The sequence below is a fragment of the Engystomops pustulosus genome, chromosome 5, assembly GCF_040894005.1.
Source record: "Engystomops pustulosus chromosome 5, aEngPut4.maternal, whole genome shotgun sequence".
Lineage (NCBI taxonomy): Eukaryota > Metazoa > Chordata > Amphibia > Anura > Leptodactylidae > Engystomops > Engystomops pustulosus.
In genome coordinates this window covers 196967422-196990530 of record NC_092415.1, presented here as the reverse complement: position 1 = coordinate 196990530, position 23109 = coordinate 196967422, and the positions used below count along the sequence as shown (strand labels likewise).

The 23109-nt window shown below is 43.3% G+C and overlaps 1 protein-coding gene across 1 annotated transcript; it reads right to left on the bottom strand.

Annotated features, from left to right (window-relative positions):
* Nucleotides 1-345: 345 nt before the first annotated feature.
* On the bottom strand, nt 346-21737 carry LOC140133724 (metalloreductase STEAP4-like). The gene is made up of 7 exons (XM_072154279.1): nt 21623-21737; nt 15273-15392; nt 12802-12951; nt 7991-8443; nt 5563-6087; nt 1791-1955; nt 346-876 (listed from the first exon to the last, which is right to left on the bottom strand). The coding sequence occupies exons 4-7, from the start codon at nt 8438-8440 to the stop codon at nt 607-609; spliced, it is 1410 nt and encodes a 469-aa protein (XP_072010380.1). The 5' UTR covers nt 8441-8443; nt 12802-12951; nt 15273-15392; nt 21623-21737; the 3' UTR covers nt 346-606.
* Between the last annotated feature and the right edge of the window lie 1372 nt (nt 21738-23109).

The window sequence follows — 23109 nt, the reverse complement described above, 5'->3', positions numbered from 1 at the left end:
AATGACCCCTATATAGATAACACTGACCAATCATTACATCACTGGTGACAATAGATGATGTCACAGCTTATCTCCTCCCCCCTCCCTGTACAATGACCTCTATATAGATAACACTGACCCATCATTACATCACTACTGACAATAGATGATGTCACAGCTTATCCCCTCCCCCTCCCTGTACAATGACCTCTATATAAATAACACTGACCCATCATTACATCACTACTGACAATAGATTAATACTGTAGATAGAGAGATGATATTATCTAGATTATTACATAATTACCGTAGATATGAATAAAAAAAATACTCAAAGGCTTCAGATTTGCATATTTATTAAAATATATTTACATATACAAAAAGGTGCCTTAACTGGATCCTAATTCCGTGCTTATGATTTTTAAAATGTATCATTATGAAGCTTCCATTCTCACAGCTGTAGGATTATAATGTATTATCATAGTAGGATCTGTCTACAGCTTTCTGCAGTGAGTGCCCCCTAGTGGAGGCTATTTACAGCCCAAATCTACCGACTAAACTCTACGTTTGTGTGGCTTTTCAGACCTGCAATAAGTATATGAGCCAGTCCATGCCTAGAAAATAATGTTATAGAGCAACGCTGCAAGTTTTTAGCTTGGTTTCAGATGTCTTGCCTGAGGACCTCTCCCATCCTTGGCGGATCTTGGTAATCTTGGTATCGATGCAAGGGATTACTAGCATAAGCTTCAATATGAGAACAATGCACGGGATGACGAGCGCCAACATGTACACAGGAGGCATGTACCACTTGTATCTCTCAAGTAAGAGGAACCTGTTCCAGCCAAAGACCATTGCATGTCCCGTGCACAGCACCAGGGTCAGATAGCCCAGCTTGGACTGAAATAGAAAAATCATTAGATTACTATAAATGAATGCAATGCATTATGGGAACTGACTATCCAGGGACTGACACATTCCAATATGGTAACTGAAAATGTTTTGAATGCTGCTTTGCATGTGACTGGAGTATAAATAGGCCCACATTTATCAAAAGTAGTTCCAACTAGGTGCAGTGGGGCACATTTACTAAGGGTCCAAATCACGTTTTTCCGGCGGGTTTCCAGAATTTTCCGATTTGCGACGGATTGCCCCGGGATTTTGGCGCACACAATCGGATTGTGGCGCATCGGGAATTGGCTTTTACGTAACAGAAATCGGGGGGGGCGTGGCCATCAGAAAACCCAACGGATTCGGAAAAGCCACGGAATTTGAAAAAAATTTGTGTCGCAAAAATATCACTCACATACACCGAGACGGAGAAGGTGAATTCCGACGGACTTTAACGCAGCAGCGACACCTGGTGGACATCGGGCGCACAACCTTAGTGAATCCCGGCAGAACCCGAATAAGCGTCGGAGAATGCGCCGCGGGATTGCAACTGGGCCGGGTAAGTAAATCTGCACCAGTGTGTGCCACATTCAAAAAATTGGCGCTAGTTCTTCATGAATCTGGCGTCCCCTGCGCTTTCTTTTGGTGCACCTTTAACATAGAGTGTATGACGCACTTCTATTGGACTCTGCATGATAAATATGTAGAAAAACTATGCACTGCAATGCCCCTATATGTGCGAAATGTGGTGCGTCGGGTACAGTGCAGCGGTGGCACAATTTGAGTGCTGACACCTCTGAAATACATGTGCAGGCAGGGTGCACTGAAAATAATGTGCAGAGTCCAACAAAAATCTGGCGCAGGGGCTTTAATAAATGTGGGCCACTGAGTAACATTCATAGTAATGACTAGATAGAACATACCTGGACAAACCGAAATTCTCTCCAGTTGACGGCATTGCTGACGGAAGGGAGGGATGTGATTCCCAATACTATGTAGAAGAAAAATCCCAAGATTCCTAGTGCCAAATAGGTGTCACTTCTCCAGGCGAGCGGCTTCTCAAAAGCCCTGGTAGTATTCTGCTTGATCTAATAAAAGTGCAATTCAAATATTGTAAGAAAAATGTTTAAAAATATCTATCTCATATCTATCTGTATCTATCTTTTTATCTATCATCTATCCATCCATCGATCTCATATCTATCTATCTATCTATCTATCTATCTATCTATCTATCTCATATCTATCTATCTATCTATCTCATATCTATCTATCTATCTATCTATCTATCTATCTCATATCTATCTATCTATCTATCTCATATCTATCTATCTATCTATCTATCTATCTATCTCCTATCTATCTATCTATCTATCTCATATCTATCTATCTTTTTATCTATCATCTATCCATCCATCTATCTCATATCTATCTATCTCCTATCTATCTCCTATCTATCTATCTATCTATCTATCTATCTCATATCTATCTATCTATCTATCTATCTATCTCCTATCTATCTATCTATCTATCTATCTCATATCTATCTATCTTTTTATCTATCATCTATCCATCCATCTATCTCATATCTATCTATCTCCTATCTATCTCCTATCTATCTATCTATCTATCTATCTATCTATCTCATATCTATCATCTATCTATCTATCTATCTATCTATCTATCTATCTATCTATCTCATATCTATCTATCTATCTATCTATCTCATATCTATCTATCTATCTATCTATCTATCTATCTATCTATCTATCTCATATCTATCTATCTATCTATCTATCTATCTATCTATCTATCTCATATCTATCTATCTTTTTATCTATCATCTATCCATCCATCTATCTCATATCTATCTATCGCATAGCTATCTTTTTTTTTTAAATCCAAAAATAGGCAGCACTCCAAAGTAATTCAAAGTTTCAAAGGTGACGTTTATTCCGAAGCGACGTTTTGGTGAAAGGTGGGTGCCACCAACGAAACGTTGCATCATCTATCCATCAATCTATCATCTATCTATCTCTCTATCATATATCCATCAATCTATCGATCCACCTACAATTCTTCCCTTGAGGGTAGCTGCTGCTAAAAAGATAAGACATTTTGCAAATACCGTATATACTCGAGTATAAGCCGAATTTTTCAGCACGATTTTTGTGCTGCAAAATTCCCCACTTGGCTTATACTCCGGTATATAAAAAAGAAATAAACTCAGTACTCACCATACTGACTTCTACTGCTTACATCACAGAGCGCGCCCTGGCCGGGTCAGACTTGGAGCCAGCTTGAAGAAAGAAGAGGCGCTGACCACGGACATGAAGATAGAAGAGGAGCTTCCCGGGCCTTGGGAATGGTGAGTACTGAGTTTATTTTTTTTACGGGCAGGCCATCTACAGGGGGCTGGCAGGCCATCTACTACAGGGGGCTGGCAGGCTATATACTACAGGTGGGGTGTCAGGCTACATACTACAGGTGGGGTGTCAGGCTACATACTACAGGTGGGCTGGCAGGCTATATACTACAGGTGGGCTGGCGGGCTATATACTACAGGGGGCTGGCAGGCCATCTACTACAGGGGGCTGGCAGGCTATATACTACAGGTGGGATGGCAGGCTATATACTACAGGGGGCTGGCAGGCTATATACTACAGGGGGCTGGCAGGCCATCTACTACAGGGGGCTGGCAGGCTATATACTACAGGTGGGCTGGCAGGCTACATACTACAGGTGGGGTGTCAGGCTACATACTACAGGTGGGCTGGCAGGCTATATACTACAGGTGGGCTGGCAGGCTATATACTACAGGTGGGCTGGCAGGCTATATACCACAGGTGGGGTGTCAGGCTACATACTACAGGTGGGCTGGCAGGCTATATACTACAGGTGGGCTGGCAGGCTATATACTACAGGTGGGCTGGCAGGCTATATACTACAGGTGGGCTGGCAGGCTACATACTACAGGGGGCTGGTAGGCTACATACTACAGGGGGCTGGCATGCTACATACTACAGGGGGCTGGCAGGCTATATACTACAGGGGGCTAGCAGGCTATATATAGAGGCTGGCAGGCCATCTACTACAGGGGGCTGGCAGGCTATATACAGAGGCTGGCATGCTATATACTACAGGGGACTAGCAGGCTATATACAGAGGCTGGCAGGGCATCTACTACAGGGGGCTAGCAGGCTATATATACGACAGGGGGATGGAAGGCTATATATTATAGGGGGCTAGCAGGCTAAATACTACAGGAGCCTGGCAGGCTATATACTACAGAGGGCTGGCAGGCTATATACTACAGGGGGTGGCAGGCTATACACTACAGGGGGCTGGCAGGCTATATACTACAGAGGGCTGGCAGGCTATATACTACAGAGGGCTGGCAGGCTATATACTACAAGAGGCTGGCCATATACTACAGGGGGTTGGCAGGTTATATGCTAAAGGGGACTGGCAGGCCATATACTACAGGGGGCTGGCAGTCTATATACTACAGGGGGCTGGCAGTCTATATACTACAGGGGGTGGCAGTCTATATACTACAGGGGGGTGGCAGTCTATATACTACAGGGGGGCTGGCTGGCTATATACTACAGGGGGCTGACTATATACTACATGGGGCTGGCTGCCCATATGCTACATGGGGCTGGCTGCCTATATGCTACAGGGCACTGGGGAGCTATATACTACTGGGGGCTGGGGAGCTATATACTACTGGGGGCTGGCTATATACTGGGGCTGTGACCAATGGTTTTTCCAGTTTTTTGTGTTAAAATTAGGGGTCTCGGCTTATACTCGGGTATATCTTCTTAAAGGGATCATCTTACATGGTAAGGCATTTTTAGAGGATTTATCACGGATTGAAAAAAAGTATACAAGCTTTGATTTAGTTGCAATTCCCGGTGCAGAGATGGTAATTGTGACTTCTCCGTCCTCCATAGCATTTGGGGGTGGGGAGGGGGAGGAGCCAGGCTGTGCTGTGAGCCGACATTGAGTGTTGCTGCCCCGTGCCTCCACACTGCTTATAGCCTGCGCTCGTTCAGGCGCAGGCTAGGGTGCAGTTCTATGCAGATAAGACCTGGTGCAGAACTGCCCCATCAGCACAGCACATCACTGCTGCCTTCTGGGATTTACCAGGAGACCAGATCCTCTTGATAGATTTAGTGTCCACCGGGGGTTCGGGCACCAACCCAGCCAAGGACTGGTGGACCTAGGCTTCAACACAATTATGGACCTAGTAAAAGACAACTCAATTTGAAGGGTCTTCATGATCATGTCCTAGGGTTAGATGCATGGTTGGCCCATGGAATATGCTCTGGAAAACCCATCCACCCTGCATCACATGGGCCTCCATCTAGGAGATGTTATTGAAATGGGACCCAGGGCTGGGCGTTCAACTATCTTTTCTTTCTTGGGTCAGTGTGAGACTTGGATTACTAATAACTTGGTCTTCAAGACCAATGGGGACTCAATGGTTTCCTACGGGAAAACTTGCTTTGATATATGAGCGATTTGGTTTACAAGCATGATTACGAATTCTGCTCGTAATCCAAGGTTCCTCTGTATTTATTCATTTACAAGTTGCAAAAACCCAAGGTTCAGAGACCGTCCTTGTCTGGACCTTTCCATAGTAGTCCTGTACGTATGTGGTGAGGCTCTCCTCTTCGTAGGGACTCATTACCTGATTGATTATGAACATCTCCGTCCTGTGTCTGACGCTGTACCGGATGGGAATAACTAGAGTATAAATGGCGTGGAGGAAGGCATAGGACAAGGCCACCAGCCCCAGCTGCTTCCTACACAACATCCACCGGTCCAACCAGTCCGGGAACCGGCTGTATTTGGTTCCTCGATATAACTGAATGATGGCAGCAAACACCCCGGGCAGATAGCACAAGGCCAACAACATCAGCGAGACAACGGGGAAGATCCGGTTGGCAATCGTGACCATGAGATAATACGAGACGTCCTTGTCCTTCACGGCATTGTAGATGATGTCACCTATCACACAGTACAGGAAGACCAGGACGGTGAGTCCTGCGCAGGTGGACACCGGGAGCCTCCACATCGGGAAGAGCTGTAGTGGATAGTCCTCTATTTCCTTGGCTGCCACAAGAGATCCCTTGTCTTGTGGGGTCAACCCCATGGCACGGACCATATCCATTATCTGTTGTTTGGCCTTATTGTCATCAGAACATACAAAGACCTGAGATATAAATATACAAACATAAGCGACCCAATGACAGACCAGGCACCATAAAGGTGTCCAAATGCATCAAGAACCCAATTTTTGGAAGACTAGCCGAATAGTGTCTTTATAGACGTCTATGGGACCATTTTCTGCCACCATAGGCCTCACCTTCCATAGCAAAGAGTATGGTGATGCCTCCATGATTCCCACTAGATACACATAATATATATAACAATATATACACCTGTTATAACAATACAGTGTGAAGAAGACTACTTTTCCCAGGTGGTACAATATAAAGAAAAATTATTTTGGGTGGCATAGTGTCTGGTGCTAGTATTTTCAGTTGGCACACTGTATAGCAGTATTGTTTTTGTCGGATGCAGTATTGTGTGGTATGATTATTTACACGGGGACAGTGTATAGCAGTATTATTTACAAGAGGCGTAGTGTGGGCCAATGTACTTTAGGAGAATCGGTGTGTAGCAATGTAGTTTGTGAAGGGGGCACAGTGTGTGGCAGTATTGTTTACAGGTGGACAGTGTATGGCAGTATTGTTTACAAGAGGCGCAGTGTGGGCCGGTATGCTTACACTCGGCGTTTAGCAGCATAGTTTGCAGAGAGGGTACAGTGTGGAGCTCTATTGTTTACAATGAACAAGTGTGTAGCAGTATTCTTTACAGATAGACAGTGTATGGCACAGTATTGTTTACAGTTAACAAGTGTGTAGTAGAATTGTTTACATATGGACAGTGTATGGCACAGTATTGTTTAACGGGGGGCACAGTGTGTGGCAGTTTTTTTTTACATGAGGCACAATATGTGGCAGTATTGTTTACAGTTTACAAGTATGTAGCAGTATTGTTTACATATGGACAGTGTATGGCACAGTATGGTTTACAGTGAACATGTGTGTAGCAGTCTTGTTTGCAGGTGGACAGTGTGTGGAAGTATTGTTTACAGTGAACAAGTGTGTAGCAGTATTGTTTACAGATGGACAGTGTTTGGCACAGTATTGTTTACAGTGAACAAGTGTGTAGCAGTATTGTTTACAGATGGACAGTCTATGACACAGTATTGTTTACAGTGAATATGTGTGTGGCAGTATGGTTTACAGAGGGTACAGTGTGTGTTATTATACATGTCTGTGACCGCTTTATTTTCTGCAGTGCATTGTGTAGTAGTATAGTGAAAGAGCTCACACAGTGTGACAGTATTATTTCCAGGAGGTATACTATGTGACAGGTATATATTATACTATATATATTGTATGTGTTAGTATGAAATCTGGGGGTACTATTTGTGTTGCTCTTGTTAGGAGCGCAGTGTACAGTAATATACTTTCTAGGAGACACAGGAGGTAGCGGTATGTGCTATGTATGGGGCTGTAGTGTGGGGCAGTATTATATTTAGAGGTTGTTACTATGAGGATACACTCACTATGGAAAACTTCCTAAACTTTGCTTCCCATGGGGTTTTCTGCAGTGGAATCTATTACAGGTAACACATCCCACACCTGAGATGGAAGAAGCGAGGAGGAAACATAGAACGTTCACTTCTGTAGCTGTTATGTTATTAATGTGTCTGCACTCGCTGGATACTTTGTTGGAATAGATTTTTCCTGGAATTTTTTTTTTTTTGTGAATAGTCTGTGTACAGCTTTAAGAATGTGTTCAGTAAGTGTCTGTAAGACAATTCATGACCTACAAAGTTTCTGTGTTACTTTAAAACATAGTAAAACATTCATTTCTTCTTCCAAAATAAGCGCCACCCCTGTTCACGGGTCACATGTGGAATTACAACTCAGCAGCATTAATTTCATTTGAACTTCTATACCGATTACAACCTGTAGACAGTGGGGGCGCTGTTTATAGAAGAAAGCAGCTATGTTTTTCTAACCTTGCGATCAATGGTTTACCTGTCTACTGGCGTCCAGATTCCCAGACTGCAGCGCCCAGGCGGAGACGGTATTCAACGCTTTGACAACGGAGGCCATGGGCACAACCTGGGCGAGGTACTCGGCGTTAGAGTCGGGGTATTGATTTATCTTCAGGTTATTGCTGACATCCACCAGTATTTTACCCTGCAGAACGTCCCCGAGCTCCTTCAGGAAACCATAGTGTTCCCGATGTACCGCCACAATGATGACGGAGCACTTCTGTGCCGCCTCTGTGTGACTCAGGACCTCCGCCGCCCGAGGCAGTAAACTGCTCTCTCCAGGGTTTCGACTTCCAAATATCACGGAATAACCACTTTGTAGGAACTTATATCCAAGGGATCGTCCAAAATCTCCTGTTCCGAAAATGCATATTTTGTCTCTCTTCTCTGAGAAATCAGAGCAAAGCGGGATCATGACCTTTGTCCCCATTGCCTGGCAGAGAAAAACATTGACATTGACACTGATCTGATTCCCTTACTTTAATATGAAATTCTCACAACTTCATTAAACACTAGGGGGAGCTCACTGCATACAGATGTATACAGCACCCATCCAGGTTTATAATAGTGTAATAAATTCATACACAGTTAGCTCCCCCTAGTGGTGGCTGCATATAGGTAGAATTATATCACTTGCCTGTTTCTGACTGCTGATTGTTTCCTTTTATCTTGACTTTATTTTCTGTATCTTGTCTTAGATATCTTCCTGTGTAGACTATGACTTGCCTCTGCTTAAAAATCTCTACGGCTTATCCCCACTAAGTCCATACACAGGGGTTAAAGGGTGAAAACTAGGGAGGTCACTGAGACAAAGCCTCTGTAGGGGGAGCTCACTGCCTACAGATGTATAGAGCACCCATTCAGGTATATAATAGCGTAGTAAATTCATATACAGGTAGCTCCCCCTAGTGGTGACTGTATATAAGTAGAATTATATCACTTGACAGTTCCTGACTGCTGATTGTTTCCCATGATCTTGACTTTTTCTTGTTTGCGGACAAAGGTCCTGGAAACAATTCTACGTTATGTGGGACCCTATTATCAAGGTCCCAAATATCAGAGACCCCTCTCTCCTCACAAACACGGAAGACCGTAACTAAACATACCTTCCAAAATCCCTTTCTTCTCCCTTTGACTATCTACCTATGTTTAGAATCTATAATTGTTACTGTTGAGTTCCAGATCAAAGCGGGAAAATCCTAAAAACCTGAGCCAAATGGCAACATTTGATGTAAACACACTGGGGCAGATTTACTTACCCGGTCCATTCGCGATCCAGCAGCATGTTCTCTGAAGCTGATTCGTGTCTTCCGGCGATTCACTAAAGTAGTGCGCCCGATGTTCACCAGGTGTCGCTGCTGCGCTGAAGTCCGTCGGAGTTAACTGAAGTTCACCAAGCTAGCCTGAGTGCAGGTAAGTGCGTGTCAAGCTACACATTTTTAAAAAAAAATATGGCGTTTTTTCCAAATCCTTCGGGTTTTCCGACGGCCACGCCACCCATTTCCGTCACGTGCATGCCGGCGGCGATGTGCCACAATCCGATTGCGTGCGCCAAAAACCTGGGGCAATTCAGGGGAAAATCGACGCAAAACGGTAATATTCGGGTAACCCAACGGAAAAATTGGGCCCTTAGTAATTGACCCCCACTATGTATGATATGTATGACTTGCATGACTCAATAAAAAATACTGAAATTGTAAAATAGCAGCTACTAGTGGCCACCACTAGAGGGAGCTAGTTTTATAATGTGTTATATATTGATTTCCATGATTACAAAGTAAACTCCCCCTAGTGACAGCTACAAATAGAACATCTTTTGATGTGTATGTTGTTAGTAGCAGCAGGACTGTGATATATAGATTTATATTCCAGGATAATGCATTGCATATGTTCTCCGCTGTGCTTAGTGTTCTGTACAATGATCATGTCCACTCCTCTGAGGCATTTTAACAAGTTTGGGCTGATTACTACAACATCAAGAGGGGACATGATTAATTTATATAAATACAGACGGTCCCCTACTTAAGAACACTCGACTTACATATGACCCTAGTTACAAACGGACCTCTGGATATTGGTAATTTATTGTGCTTTAGTCCTAGGCTACAATAATCAGCTATAACAGTTATCACAGGCGTCTGTAATGAAGATTTAGTGTTAATCTTGATTCTTATGACAACCCAACATTTTTAAAATCCAATTGTCACAGAGACCAAAAAAGTTCTGGCTGGGATTACAATGATAAAATATACAGTTCCGACTTACATACAAATTCAATTTAAGAACAAACCTACAGACCCTATCTTGTATGTAACCCAGGGACTGCCTGTATATGAATGGTGCAAACAAAAAAATGTGGTTCCAGGTTAAATCGAATCAAAACACAAGGGGGCGCTGTCTGGAGAAAACAAGGTGTAATCACTAGAGGTGACAAAAACTGTCAATCTGTGAAATAGTTGAAATACGCTAGGGGGTTAAATAAATAGTAAAAAATCTTTGAAAAAAAACTAAGAATTTAAATCACCCCCATTCCCTGATATAAAACTAAATAAACAGTAATTGCCCGAACTATAAAAACATAAAAAACCCTTATTCCCGCCGTTGAACCCCTTAATGGAGAATAGTGGCCATATGTCCGAAACATCATTTTTATGCCATTTTACATCACATAAATTTTTTTAATAAAAAGTGACCTAATGGTAGCAATGAAAACGTCAGCTCTTCTTGCAAAAAACGACCCCTCTCACAGCTCCATACACTGAAGTAGGAAAAAGTTATTAGCGTCAGAAGATGGCGAAACTAATATTTTTTTTCCGACACATTTTTTGAATTTTTGAAAATGTATTAAAACACAATAAAACCTATAGAAATTTGGTATCACAGTTATTGTACCGAACCAAAGAATATGAATGGTAGACTTGTGAAAGTTCAGAGCACAGCAGGAAGAGAAGAGAAATCAGGAGCAGAGCACAACAGGGGGATGAGAGCGTTCAGGAGCAGAGCACAGCACGGAGAGGAGAGAGATCAGGAGCAAAGCACAGGAGGGAGATGAGAGAGCTCAGGAGCAGAGCACAGGAGGGAGAGGAGAGAGATCAGGAGCAAAGCACAGCACGGAGAGGAGAGAGATCAGGAGCAAAGCACAGGAGGGAGATGAGAGAGCTCAGGAGCAAAGCACAGCAGGGAGAGGAGACAGATCAGGAGCAGAGCACAGGAGGGAGAGGAGAGAGCTCAGTAGCAGAGCACAGCAGGGAGATGAGAGAGTTCAGGAGCAGAGCACAGGAGGGAGAGGAGAGAGCTCAAGAGCAGAGCACAGCAGGGAGAGGAGACAGATGAGGAGCAGAGCACAGGAGGGAGAGGAGAGAGCTCAGTAGCAGAGCACAGCAGGGAGAGGAGAGAGCTCAGGAGGAGAGCACAGCAGGGAGAGGAGAGAGCTCAGGAGCAGAGCACAGCAGGGAGAGGAGAGAGTTCAGGAGCAGAGCACAGGAGGGAGAGGAGAGAGCTCAGGAGCAGAGCACAGCAGTGAGAGGAGAGAGCTCAGGAGGAGAGCACAGCAGGGAGAGGAGAGAGATCAGGAGCAGAGCACAGGAGGGAGAGGAGAGAGCTCAGTAGCAGAGCACAGCAGGGAGATGAGACAGATTAGGAGCAGAGCACAGGAGGGAGAGGAGAGAGCTCAGTAGCAGAGCACAGCAGGGAGAGGAGAGAGCTCAGGAGGAGAGCACAGCAGGGAGAGGAGAGAGCTCAGGAGCAGAGCACAGCAGGGAGAGGAGACAGATCAGGAGCAGAGCACAGGAGGGAGATGAGAGAGCTCAGGAGCAGAGCACAACAGGGAGAGGAGAGAGATCAGGAGCAGAGCACAGCAGGGAGAGGAGAGAGCTCAGGAGCAGAGCACAGCAGGGGCAGCAGAGAGGGTCTAGATGCCTTTTTTATATCAAAATAACATTGATGTTATAATACAGAATTTTTTTTACCCTAAATCCCTTCCTCATCCAATCCCTTCCTTGGCTGAACTTGATGGACATGTGTCTTTTTTCAACCACATAAACTACGTAAAAGTCATTTAGAGCAAAAAGGGAGGGGCAGTGCAGCAACTCAATGCAGAGAGCACAGAGCACAGCAGTGTGATGGCACATTGCAAGTCATTATTGTTGGTGGTTGCTTTGTTATCTAGTTGTGTCTGTTTGGGGAATTTTAAGCTGACCTCTTTATAAAAATATTTTAAAAATTCCAAAAAAATCTAAATAATGATTTAAAGCATAATCAATAATAAAAGAGAATTTTCTTAATTTACTTATTTTCTTAATTTGTGATTCCATTTTCATCGTTTCAGGAAATAAAGACATGAAGATGTTCAGAAGTCTGACACCCCTCTTTCACACCGCTGAGATTTTGTTACAGTGTAAATGGCCACCAATTTAATTTTTTTCCAAAATGTTTTCAATCATAATGCGGATCTTCTTTTGACACATTTTGCGGACAGTGGATAGAACTGGGTAGGACTGATGTGGCTGATAACAGGGTACACTAGCTTTTGTTCACTGCACTACTGATAGAGATTAGTTTACAATCACCACTGTGTATCATAAGACAGAATCTAAGAACACATCATAGAGACAATCATACCAAGACAACCCCCAGGCTGCAGCACAACCAGATGTAGCAGAGCTGACTCAGTTATCCCTGAACAATCCTGTGTACAACGACTAACATTAAGTTTTATCACATTACTGATTGTCAAACTCAGCTCTGCTACATCTCACCCCCCCCCCTCTCCCCCATGATACAAATACTCACCCGTCCGCCCGGTATCTTCTCTCTTCCAGCTGCTGAGTGGATGTGACGCCCGCCCCTCACAGCAGGATAATGAGCTTCTCTTTGGGAAACTTCTGAGTTTCTGGCATCACCAAATCCCCGAGCAGATGTGACGAACCCAATAGGAAGCGGCTATAAAAAAACATTGAAAAAAAAAGTGTGGGAAAAGGCGAGAAATAGGGAACCCACTTATGTCCATGGAGATGTGTTAGCTCTATAGCGCCCCCATTGACTTTTTCAGTGTTTCACCCCCCCCCCCCCTATGAGGGGTTTCATAGATTGTAGTGGGGGTTCTAGTACAGATTTTTTGGGTCCAAGCATCGGCTGATGTGGCCCCCATTAATTACAAATATTCTGCCTGTGACAACCAGAACTCCTGTAGAAGTGCAGTTGTCACATGTGCGCACCCCCATCCTGCTCACATAGGGCACTCGTGGACCCCTATTCTTATTATTTCTGAGGATCCCATTGGTCAGACCCAAAACTATCAAAGATTCATCCCTCGTCCCATTGAAAGGAAAGCTGACCCCCCTCCCCCGATATAAAAACATGGATTCCCCACAGTGTGGAACATTCTAGAACCATTCCTCTATTGTTCCTCTGAAAAATGTCAGAATACATTGACAACTGGGTGTGATCAGCTGTGGAAGGTGTATTTACATATTTTGACATTCATCAGAGCTGACACACCCATTTGACAGAGGAGTGGTAACGTCCCAAGAGTGAATAAGAAATCACCCCATTACCAGGTTAATGGTAACACCCCGGAGTAAGTAAGAACACACCTCTTTGAATTCCCAATGGTAAAATCCTTCCATAAATAAGAACATGCCCCTTTGAAGTGAAAATGGTAACACCCCTCAATAAATAAAAAGACACCCCTTTGACAGGTAAATGGTAACATCCTAGAGTAAATAGGAACACACCCCTTTGAAGTTAGAATGTTTAAACCCAGAGAAAATAAGGGCACACCCCTTGGACAGGGAGAATGATGACACCCTAAAGAAAATAAGAACACATCGCTTTAAACTGAGAATGGTAACACCTTTCAATAGTTAAGAACACGCCCCTTTGACAGGTGGAATTGCAGCACCCCAGAGTAGATAAGAACACACCCCTTTTAAGTGAGAATGGTAACACCCCTCAATAAATAAGAACATACCCCTTTGACAGGAGGAATGGTAAAACCACACAATAAATAAGAGTTAACCCCTTTGGCAAGGGAATGGTAACACCCCTCAATAAATGAGAACACACCCCTTTGACAGGGGAATGGTGACACCCCAGAGTAAATAAGAACACGCTCCTTTGATGTGAGAATGGTAACTTCCCTCAATAAACAAGAACACACCCCTTTGACAGGGGAATGGTAACACCCCTGACTAAAGAAGATTGCACCCCTTTGCAGTGAGAATAGTAAAACCCCTCAATAAATAAGAACACACCTATCTGACATGAGGAATGGTAACAGCACACAATAAATAAGAACACACTCCTTTGACATGGGAATGGTAACACCCCTCAATAAATAAGAACACACCTCTTTGACAGGAGGAATGGTAACACCCCGAGTAAATAAGAACACACCCCTTTGACAGGGGAATGGTAACACCCCTGAGTAAATAAGAACACACCCCTTTGACAGGAGGAATGGTAACACCCCCGAGTAAATAAGAACACACCCCTTTGACAGGAGAATGGTAACACCCATCAATAAATAAGAACACACCTCTTTGACAGAAGGAATGGTAACACCCCCGAGTAAATAAGAACACACCGCTTTGACAGGAGAATGGTAACACCCATCAATAAATAAGAACACACCTCTTTGACAGGAGGAATGGTAACACCCCCGAGTAAATAAGAACACACCCCTTTGACAAGAGAATTGTAATACTCCTTTGTTCATTTATGAATACACCCCCAGGAGAAATATCAGAGGAACAGCACATCACAGAATTATATAAAAAAGATGCCGTAGTATTGTTATTTTATAAGAAAAGCAATAATGAGCAAAAACCGACATGTCAGACAGAGTTTGAAAGACTTGATTTAAATTTCTATATTTCTCCTTAAAGAACGCAGTTACGTTTGTGACCACAAGGTGATGATGTCGCACCCATAGATTACCAGGCACAGAGCAGCTTAAAGGGAAAGCAAAAAAACACAAACATTACACAAAGTAGAAGGAAGAATTTTGACTTCGATTACAAAAAATTTAAAGGAGATAGTGTAAAAATAAGCAAACTTTTACAATCAGCGGGTCATCCTCCTGATTGGCTAAGTGTTGGTAATTGGTAAACAGGATAAAATACCTTGTAGCCACCCGGGGCTTAAGTATTGTCCGGATTAACCCATTAGCTTCTCTTTATAAGAAAATCTCATAGATAGGATCGGATGACAGATGCCCTTAAGAGGAGGCAAATAATGATAAATCGCGGCTCCGCACTCACCTGCACCGAGGAGATAAGAGACGCGGCGCCTCGGGGAATCTCAGTGTTTCTGGTTTGTCCAGGTCCAGGTTCAACCGTAATATCTATTTATTTTTGATGATTTCACAATCTCCCGACTTACTGGAAGGTAAAAAGCTTTTGAAATATTTGACAAAGTGAAAAAGTAAATGTAACGGTCATGTTGTGCAATCCCTTTAATAGGAAAGTCCAAATTGCTTCCCAAAATCTATTTTTTCGGTAAAATTTTTTTTTCACAAAATAAAATTGCATTAAACATTTTTTTTTTAAAGTCATAAGTATGTTGTCCATTCCAACATGGATCTGTATTTCCCAATGCAGCAATGATTGCCGAAAAGGATGTTTTGTGCCAAAAAAAAGGGTCTTCCGATCATTTTTTGGCCGTTTCCGAGAACGGGGACGTGTCTTTAGAGAAAGAGGAGGTATGGAAATTAGCCTGTGGACCAAACAAATTAATGATTCCCCCCCCCCCCGCATATGTATAAAATGTAATACCGTATTTTTCGGACTATAAGGCTCACAAAAAAATTGTTTGATTTTCTCAGAAATCAAAGGTGCGCCTTATAGTCCGGTGCACCTTATATATGAACCCTACTTACAGACAACAGCTGCCTTGTACTGTGCACAGGTCTGTCACCTGCTGGTCATTCATCCTTATAATCAGGTGTGCCTTATATATGAACCTAGACGTTTTAGCAGGCATTTATTGATGGTGCGCCTTATAGTCCAGTGCCCCTTATATATGAACCATGCTTACAGACAACAGCTGCCTTGTACTGTGCACAGGTCTGCCACCTGCTGGTCATTCATCCTTATAATCAGGTGTGCCTTATAATCCGCTGCGCCTTATATATGAACCTAGACATTTTAGCAGGCATTTATTGATGGTGCGCCTTATAGTCCGAAAAAATACGGTAATTAATATTACTTTTCAAAATTATTCAGGCATTATGGGACGTGGGATACCAAATTAATTTACGATTTTGTATTAATATGTGCCCCCCTTCCCCTCTTTACAGGGTGTTTTGACCCTTAGGATCGAACCACTAATACAATATAATGAAAGACTATTATTACACTCCTATTATTGTGTTTTCCTATTACTTGGATGAATACATTTGCTTATCTTTTCTATATTAGAGGGCGACAGTGGCCCCTCTCATAGCAGATCACCCCGTGACTGCTAGAAACTCTCTCTGATTAGTTGTTACAATATAAGAACATGTTCTGTCCTCACGTTCCTCTTGGAGAATTTTTTCAGCTTTTTTATTTTTTTTTTTAGCCAGTGTTGACATACCAGAAAATAACCCGGAGATAACATAGTTCAAGGGACACGGAGAAATGTTGGAATTCCTCATCTCCTTGGATACATTGTTCTCTGTGATGTTGAATGGAAATGAACCAATTACCGCACTATGGCGATGCCGTACTCATACACTTATAGGGGAACTGCCGCCTCTAGTGACATGACGACGATTTTAATAATAAAAACATGTCCTCACCAGAAAATAACACATTTCTAAGATGTTTGAGCTGTGCAGTTCCTCTAATACATCCCATGGAATCACAGTGAATGGATACACTTATACCACTCCAGATTTATCACAGTGTCTGATACTAGGTGACTATAAGTACCATATTTTTCGGACTATAAGGTGCACCAAAAATCCTTTGATTTTCTCAGAAATCAAAGGTGCGCCTTATATATGAACCGTACTTACAGACAACAGCTGCCTTGTACTGTGCACAGGTCTGCCACCTGCTGGTCATTCATCCTTATAATCAGGTGTGCCTTATAATCCGGTGCGCCTTATAATCCGGTGCGCCTTATAATCAGGTGCGCCTTATATATGAACCTTGACGTTTTGGCAGGCATTTATTGATGGTGCGCCTTATACTCCGGTGCGCCTTATCGTCGAAAAACTACGGTAGTAGTTTGTAGATGTATAGTAATCTATGCACCTCCTATGAGCTGACTTACACCAGAAAACTGCGCCAATGGGACAGGTCAAACAGCCATAGAACCTAGTTCACACTGCAGGATGATTAAAAACTCAGTGGAGCAGATTTACTTACCTGGTCCATTCGCGATCCAGCGGCGCGTTCTCTGTGCTGCATTCGGGTCCGGCTGGGATTCATTAAGGTAGTTCCTCCGCCGTCCACCAGGTGGCGCTGCTGGGCTGAAGTTCCCGCACTGGAATACACCGAGCCGGGTTGAGTGAAGGTAAGTGCAAGCTCCGCGACACATTTTTTTTTAATTGCGGCGTTTTTTCCAAATCCGTTGGGTCTTCGTTCGGCCACGCCCCCCCCCCATTTCCGTCTAGTGAATGCCGGCGCCGATGCGACACAATCCGATCGCGTGCGCCAAAATCCCGGGGCAATTCAGGGCAAATCGGCACAAATCGGAAATATTCTGGTAACACATCGGGAAAACGCGAAATGGGCCCTTAGTAAATGACCCCCAGTGTCTCCTAATCATACCAGCATGGTTAGAGGAGATAGCAGGCGCAGACATGACAGCCAAATTGTGGAACATCTGCATAATTTTCAGCACACAACCGTTTTCCTGTGAAACCACGCCCCCTTTTCAGTGGGCCAACTGCTTTTCTTTACTTGTCCTAAAAGTGTCTCAAAACAGTCTTAAAGGAAACTACTATCAGAAGTAGTTTCCTCCTGCTGCCTTTTCCCTAATCTGAAATGTAATACTCCTGGAACGTTGTTAAAAACTTTATTTTAGTAATATGTAAATTATCTGCAGAGGCTACTGGGGCGTGTACTATCCTGGGCTACTCCCTGCCCCAGTATCCTCTGCAGTAGTTACTTTACATATTACTAAAATAAAGTTTGTAACAAGTTAGATTCCAGGATTATTACATTACAGATTAGGGCAGAGGCAGCCGGAGGAACCTACCTTCAGATCTACTTCTGATAGGAGAATCCTCATGGTAGGTTTCCTTTAAACCTTTGATAAATGTGGTACAAGGGATTTTAGACAAATTTTGGTGCTAATTACTACAGAATTAGGGTGGCACGATGGCTGAGTGAATAGCACTTCTGCCTTGCAGCGCTGGGGTCCTGGGTTTCGAATCCTACCAAGGTCAACATTTGCAAACAGTTTGTATGTTCTCTCCCTGTTTGCGTGGGTTTTCTTCCGGGTCCTCCGGTTTCCTCCCACACTCCAAAACATACTGTTAGGTTGTTTAGATTGTGAGCCCCATTGGGGACAGGGACCAATTTAACCGGCTACATGTAGCGCTGCTTAATCTGTGTGCGCTATATAAATGAAGAATTATTATTATTAGAATTACAGGCGGTCCCCTACTTAAGGACACCCGACTTACAGACAACCCATAGTTACAGACAGACCCCTCTAACCTCTGGTGAAGCTTTCTGAATGCTTTACTATAGTCCCAGGCTGCAATGATCAGCTGTAAGGTGCCTGTAATGAAGCTTTATTGATAATCCTTGGTCCCATTACAGCAAGAAATGTTTAAACTCCAATTGTCACTGGGGCCAAATTTTTTTTTTTGTCTGGATCTACAATTATAAAATATACAGTTTCGACTTACATACAAATTCAACTTAAGAACAAACCTACGGAACCTATCTTGTACGTAACCCGGGGACTGCCTGTATGTCGGAAATTGATTGATGGATCTACCCCTGTAAATTATAAAGAAAAACCCCTTCCCCTGAGACTGGGCTGCAGCAGAGGAGCTGTACACATCTTGTGTATAGTACAGTAGGGGGTCACATGCTATTAAGTTCACCTGCCCTGTAATTTGAATGAGGTGACTCTGCATATCTGCACCAGTCTATACAACGAAGCCAAGAAAAATTATAGGCCTATAATGTCAACTGTAGTGGCTAATAGAATGTCAAAAATGTGAAAGACAAGGATACAACATAATTTTTGGATCTGACTTTTTCCAGTACCTACCAAAGATCCAGAGGGTATAGAGGTCAGCACCTTGAATTCTTTGTTGAGTTCCTCAAACATTTCTGGAGCAATTTTTTGAATTTTTTTGCCATATTCTGATGAAGTCCATTGCATCCATATGGATATCTTAATTCATATATACACTCACCGGCCACTTTATTAGGTACACCTGTCCAACTGCTCGTTAACACTTAATTTCTAATCAGCCAATCACATGGCGGCAACTCAGTGCATTTAGGCATGTAGACATGGTCAAGACAATCTTCTGCAGTTCAAACCGAGCAGCAGTATGGGGAAGAAAGGTGATTTGATGCCTTTGAACGTGGCATGGTTGTTGGTGCCAGAAGGGCTGGTCTGAGTATTTCAGAAACTGCTGATCTACTGGGATTTTCACGCACAACCATCTCTAGGGTTTACAGAGAATGGTCCGAAAAAGAAAAAACATCCAGTGAGCGGCAGTTCTGTGGGCGGAAATGCCCTGTTGATGCCAGAGGTCAGAGGAGAATGGGCAGACTGGTTCGAGCTGATAGAAAGGCAACAGTGACTCAAATCGCCACCCGTTACAACCAAGGTAGGCAGAAGAGCATCTCTGAACGCACAGTACGTCCAACTTTGAGGCAGATGGGCTACAGCAGCAGAAGACCACACCGGGTGCCACTCCTTTCAGCTAAGAACAGGAAACTGAGGCTACAATTTGCACAAGCTCATCGAAATTGGACAGTAGAAGATTGGAAAAACGTTGCCTGGTCTGATAAGTCTCGCTTTCTGCTGCGACATTCGGATGGTAGGGTCAGAATTTGGTGTCAACAACATGAAAGCATGGATCCATCCTGCCTTGTATCAGCGGCTCAGGCTGGTGGTGGTGGTGTCATGGTGTGGGGAATATTTTCTTGGCACTCTTTGGGCCCCTTGGTACCAATTGAGCATCGTTGCAATGCCACAGCCTACCTGAGTATTGTTGCTGACCATGTCCATCCCTTTATGAGCACAATGTACCCTGTAACATCTGATGGCTACTTTCAGCAGGATAATGCGCCATGTCATAAAGCTGGAATCATCTCAGACTGGTTTCTTGAACATGACAATGAGGTCACTGGACTCAAATGGCCTCCACAGTCACCAGATCTCAATCCAATAGAGCATCTTTGGGATGTGGTGGAACGGGAGATTCGCATCATGGATGTGCAGCCGACAAATCTGCGGCAACTGTGTGATGCCATCATGTCAATATGGACCAAAATCTCTGAGGAGCTTCCAGCACCTTGTTGTATCTATGCCACGAAGAATTGAGGCAGTTCTGAAGGCAAAAGGGGGTCCAACCCGTTACTAGCATGGTGTACCTAATAAAGTGGCCAGTGAATGTATATATATATATATATACCTCTGTCTGCGCTGTTACAGGTATTTGTACTGATCTCTAACCATCAAATCTCAAAACTTGCTCTCCTGTTTTCAGGAGAACAAGAGCAGGACCCTCAAATCTCCTCAATCATGATATAATCAAAGTAAAAATCACAATGATACAGTTTATAGCCGACGATCCCTCTACTGGCCGGCAGTGGTATATTTAAAATAAATAATTATTTTATTTTTTAAAAATATTTTATGAATAAGCAAAAAAATTACATTTCCCCCCAAAGTCTTAAACTGAAATGATAGCAATTTAAAAAATTAAAAACTTACATTTTTTGATGACACATTCCCTTTAACTACAAGAATTTATTCTTTGATTGTGTCACCAAATACAGGCAGTCTCCGGGTTACATACAAGATCGGTTCCATAGGTTTGTTCTTATGTTGAATTTGTATGTAAGTCGAAACTGTATATTTTACTATTGTAGTTCCAGACAGAAAAAAATTTTGCCCCAGTGACAATTGGAGTTTCAAAATTTTTAGTTGTAATGGGGCCAAGGATTATCAATAAAGCTTCATTACAGACACCTTACAGCTGATCATTGCAGCCTGGAGCTATAGTAACATCCAGAGAGGTCACCAGAGGTCACAGGGGGCAGCGGGGTCCATCTGTAACTAGGGGGCGTCTGTAAGTCGGGTGTCCTTAAGTAGGGGACTGCCTGTAACCAATGTTAACACCAGACTTCTCTGAATTAGTGAGATTATGAGATCACTCAAGATCCAACATAGTGGGGAGGGACTATCCTTCATGAATATCCCTTTAAGGATGGGTCTGATCACACTGTGATCCGGTCGCTGTCATCACATGGGGCAATATCCTGTGCATTGTGTATTATATGATGAAGGAGATCCTGCCCCACCTTTCACCAGCGTTATCATCCTGGCACAGGGATCCGTGGCCGGGCACAGCTGACACATGGAATGTCCCGTCTCTAATCTCTCGCCATGTTCTTCATGGATTATGAGACACATCACTTACCATAAATCAGATCTTCCTTCTTCTCCCCAATTATCGCATCTATCATCGCCCGTTCATTAGACTCCTCATTTACAGACGCACCAGGTGCTTAGCAACCCTCTCCGAAACAATGGGATATAATGTAAGGGCTGTAATCCTCATGGCCGAGCACTTCCTAGAAAAATTTTCAGGGGCACTGAGCTGATGTATCCCTTTCATTCCACTATTTCCATCGTCTTACATTGACAGATGATGATTGGAGGATTTGTAATGCTAATGTGATTCTTATATACAGTAAAAGTCTAGTAAAGGGGCTCCCTGCTTCTGACTTTCTCTACTTGTAAGATTGGATCCTATATAAGAAGCTGCTCAGATCACAAGTGATCATCTGCTACCTGACAGTTTCCCTGCACTGCCCCCGCAGGATAAAGTGAGTATTACACCCTGCTTACACCCTGCTTATTCACATCAATATTTTTGTATATGTTGTATGTGTAATACAGGACAAAACCTGCTCCTCCAGATTTAGAGATGCTCTGAGTAGCTTCTCTTCTCTTAAGCACATGTGTTTCGGTGACTCTGAATACTATAGTTGCCACCAGAGTCCTGGACTTATCCCACGGCTCCCTACAAAGATTGCTGATGTAGTAGTAGGGATTGCTGGGAGTCAAACCTCAACAATACTGCCACCAATCTGCTCCTTGTAAAATAAACTGGCAGTAGAGCGCCCCTTTCTGGAGATGGTTGGTCTGGTGCTCCATACTGCCAGTTTATAAAGGTTAAAGGACGCCAGGATGAAAGATTGTAAACCAGGGACTGACATACTGGTGTGTGCCACCTCTGACAGGACCTGCTTTTAGCTTCTTATGCCCATGTTTTTACAAAAAAAGCTTCTAAATTATGCAAATTAGCTATTAGCCTGAGGGCTCCAGGCTTCCTAGGTATTAATGGAACCTGGAGCCCCTCAGGTACATTTGCATAATTTGTAAAACTTTTTTTTTTTTTGTAAACAAGCACATAAGAAGAGGGCATCCTGCCAGAGGGGCAAACACCTACTGACAAGATAGAGAAAGAGGGTGCAGGCTCTAAATTCAGCCACAACACCAGTTCCCTAGCTATTTGCCTCGCTTACCCTAGCGTTAAGGGACAACCTGAAGACTATCCCTACTTTGAGTATGTGGCAAGGTACCGAAACAAATAACAAGTGAACAGCGAGACAAACAAATATATAGGCTGTCAACGACGTAAGGACACCCGACTTAAAGACGACCCCTAGTTACAGACGGACCTCTCTGCCAACTGTGACCCATGGTGAAGTACCTTGGTCCAAGACTGCAATGATCAGCTGTAAGATGTATGTAATGAAGCTTTATTGATAATCCTTGGTCCCATGGCAATACACAATTTAGAAGGATCATGGGACTTGTAGTTTCCAGTGGCGGCCATCTTAGTGATAACTCCACCTACTTTAGAGAGGCCATAAATTTAGTAAATCATAAAATCAAACT

Excerpts from the sequence above, each read along its gene's own strand:
- LOC140133724 (XM_072154279.1), bottom strand. The coding sequence starts at position 8,440 with ATGGGGACAAAGGTCATGATCCCGCTTTGCTCTGATTTCTCAGAGAAG. Across the intron at positions 6,088-7,990 it reads ATCTGGACGCCAGTAGACAG|GTCTTTGTATGTTCTGATGA; the intron begins GTAAACCATTGA and ends TTTATATCTCAG. Across the intron at positions 1,956-5,562 it reads AGATGTTCATAATCAATCAG|ATCAAGCAGAATACTACCAG; the intron begins GTAATGAGTCCC and ends CACTTTTATTAG.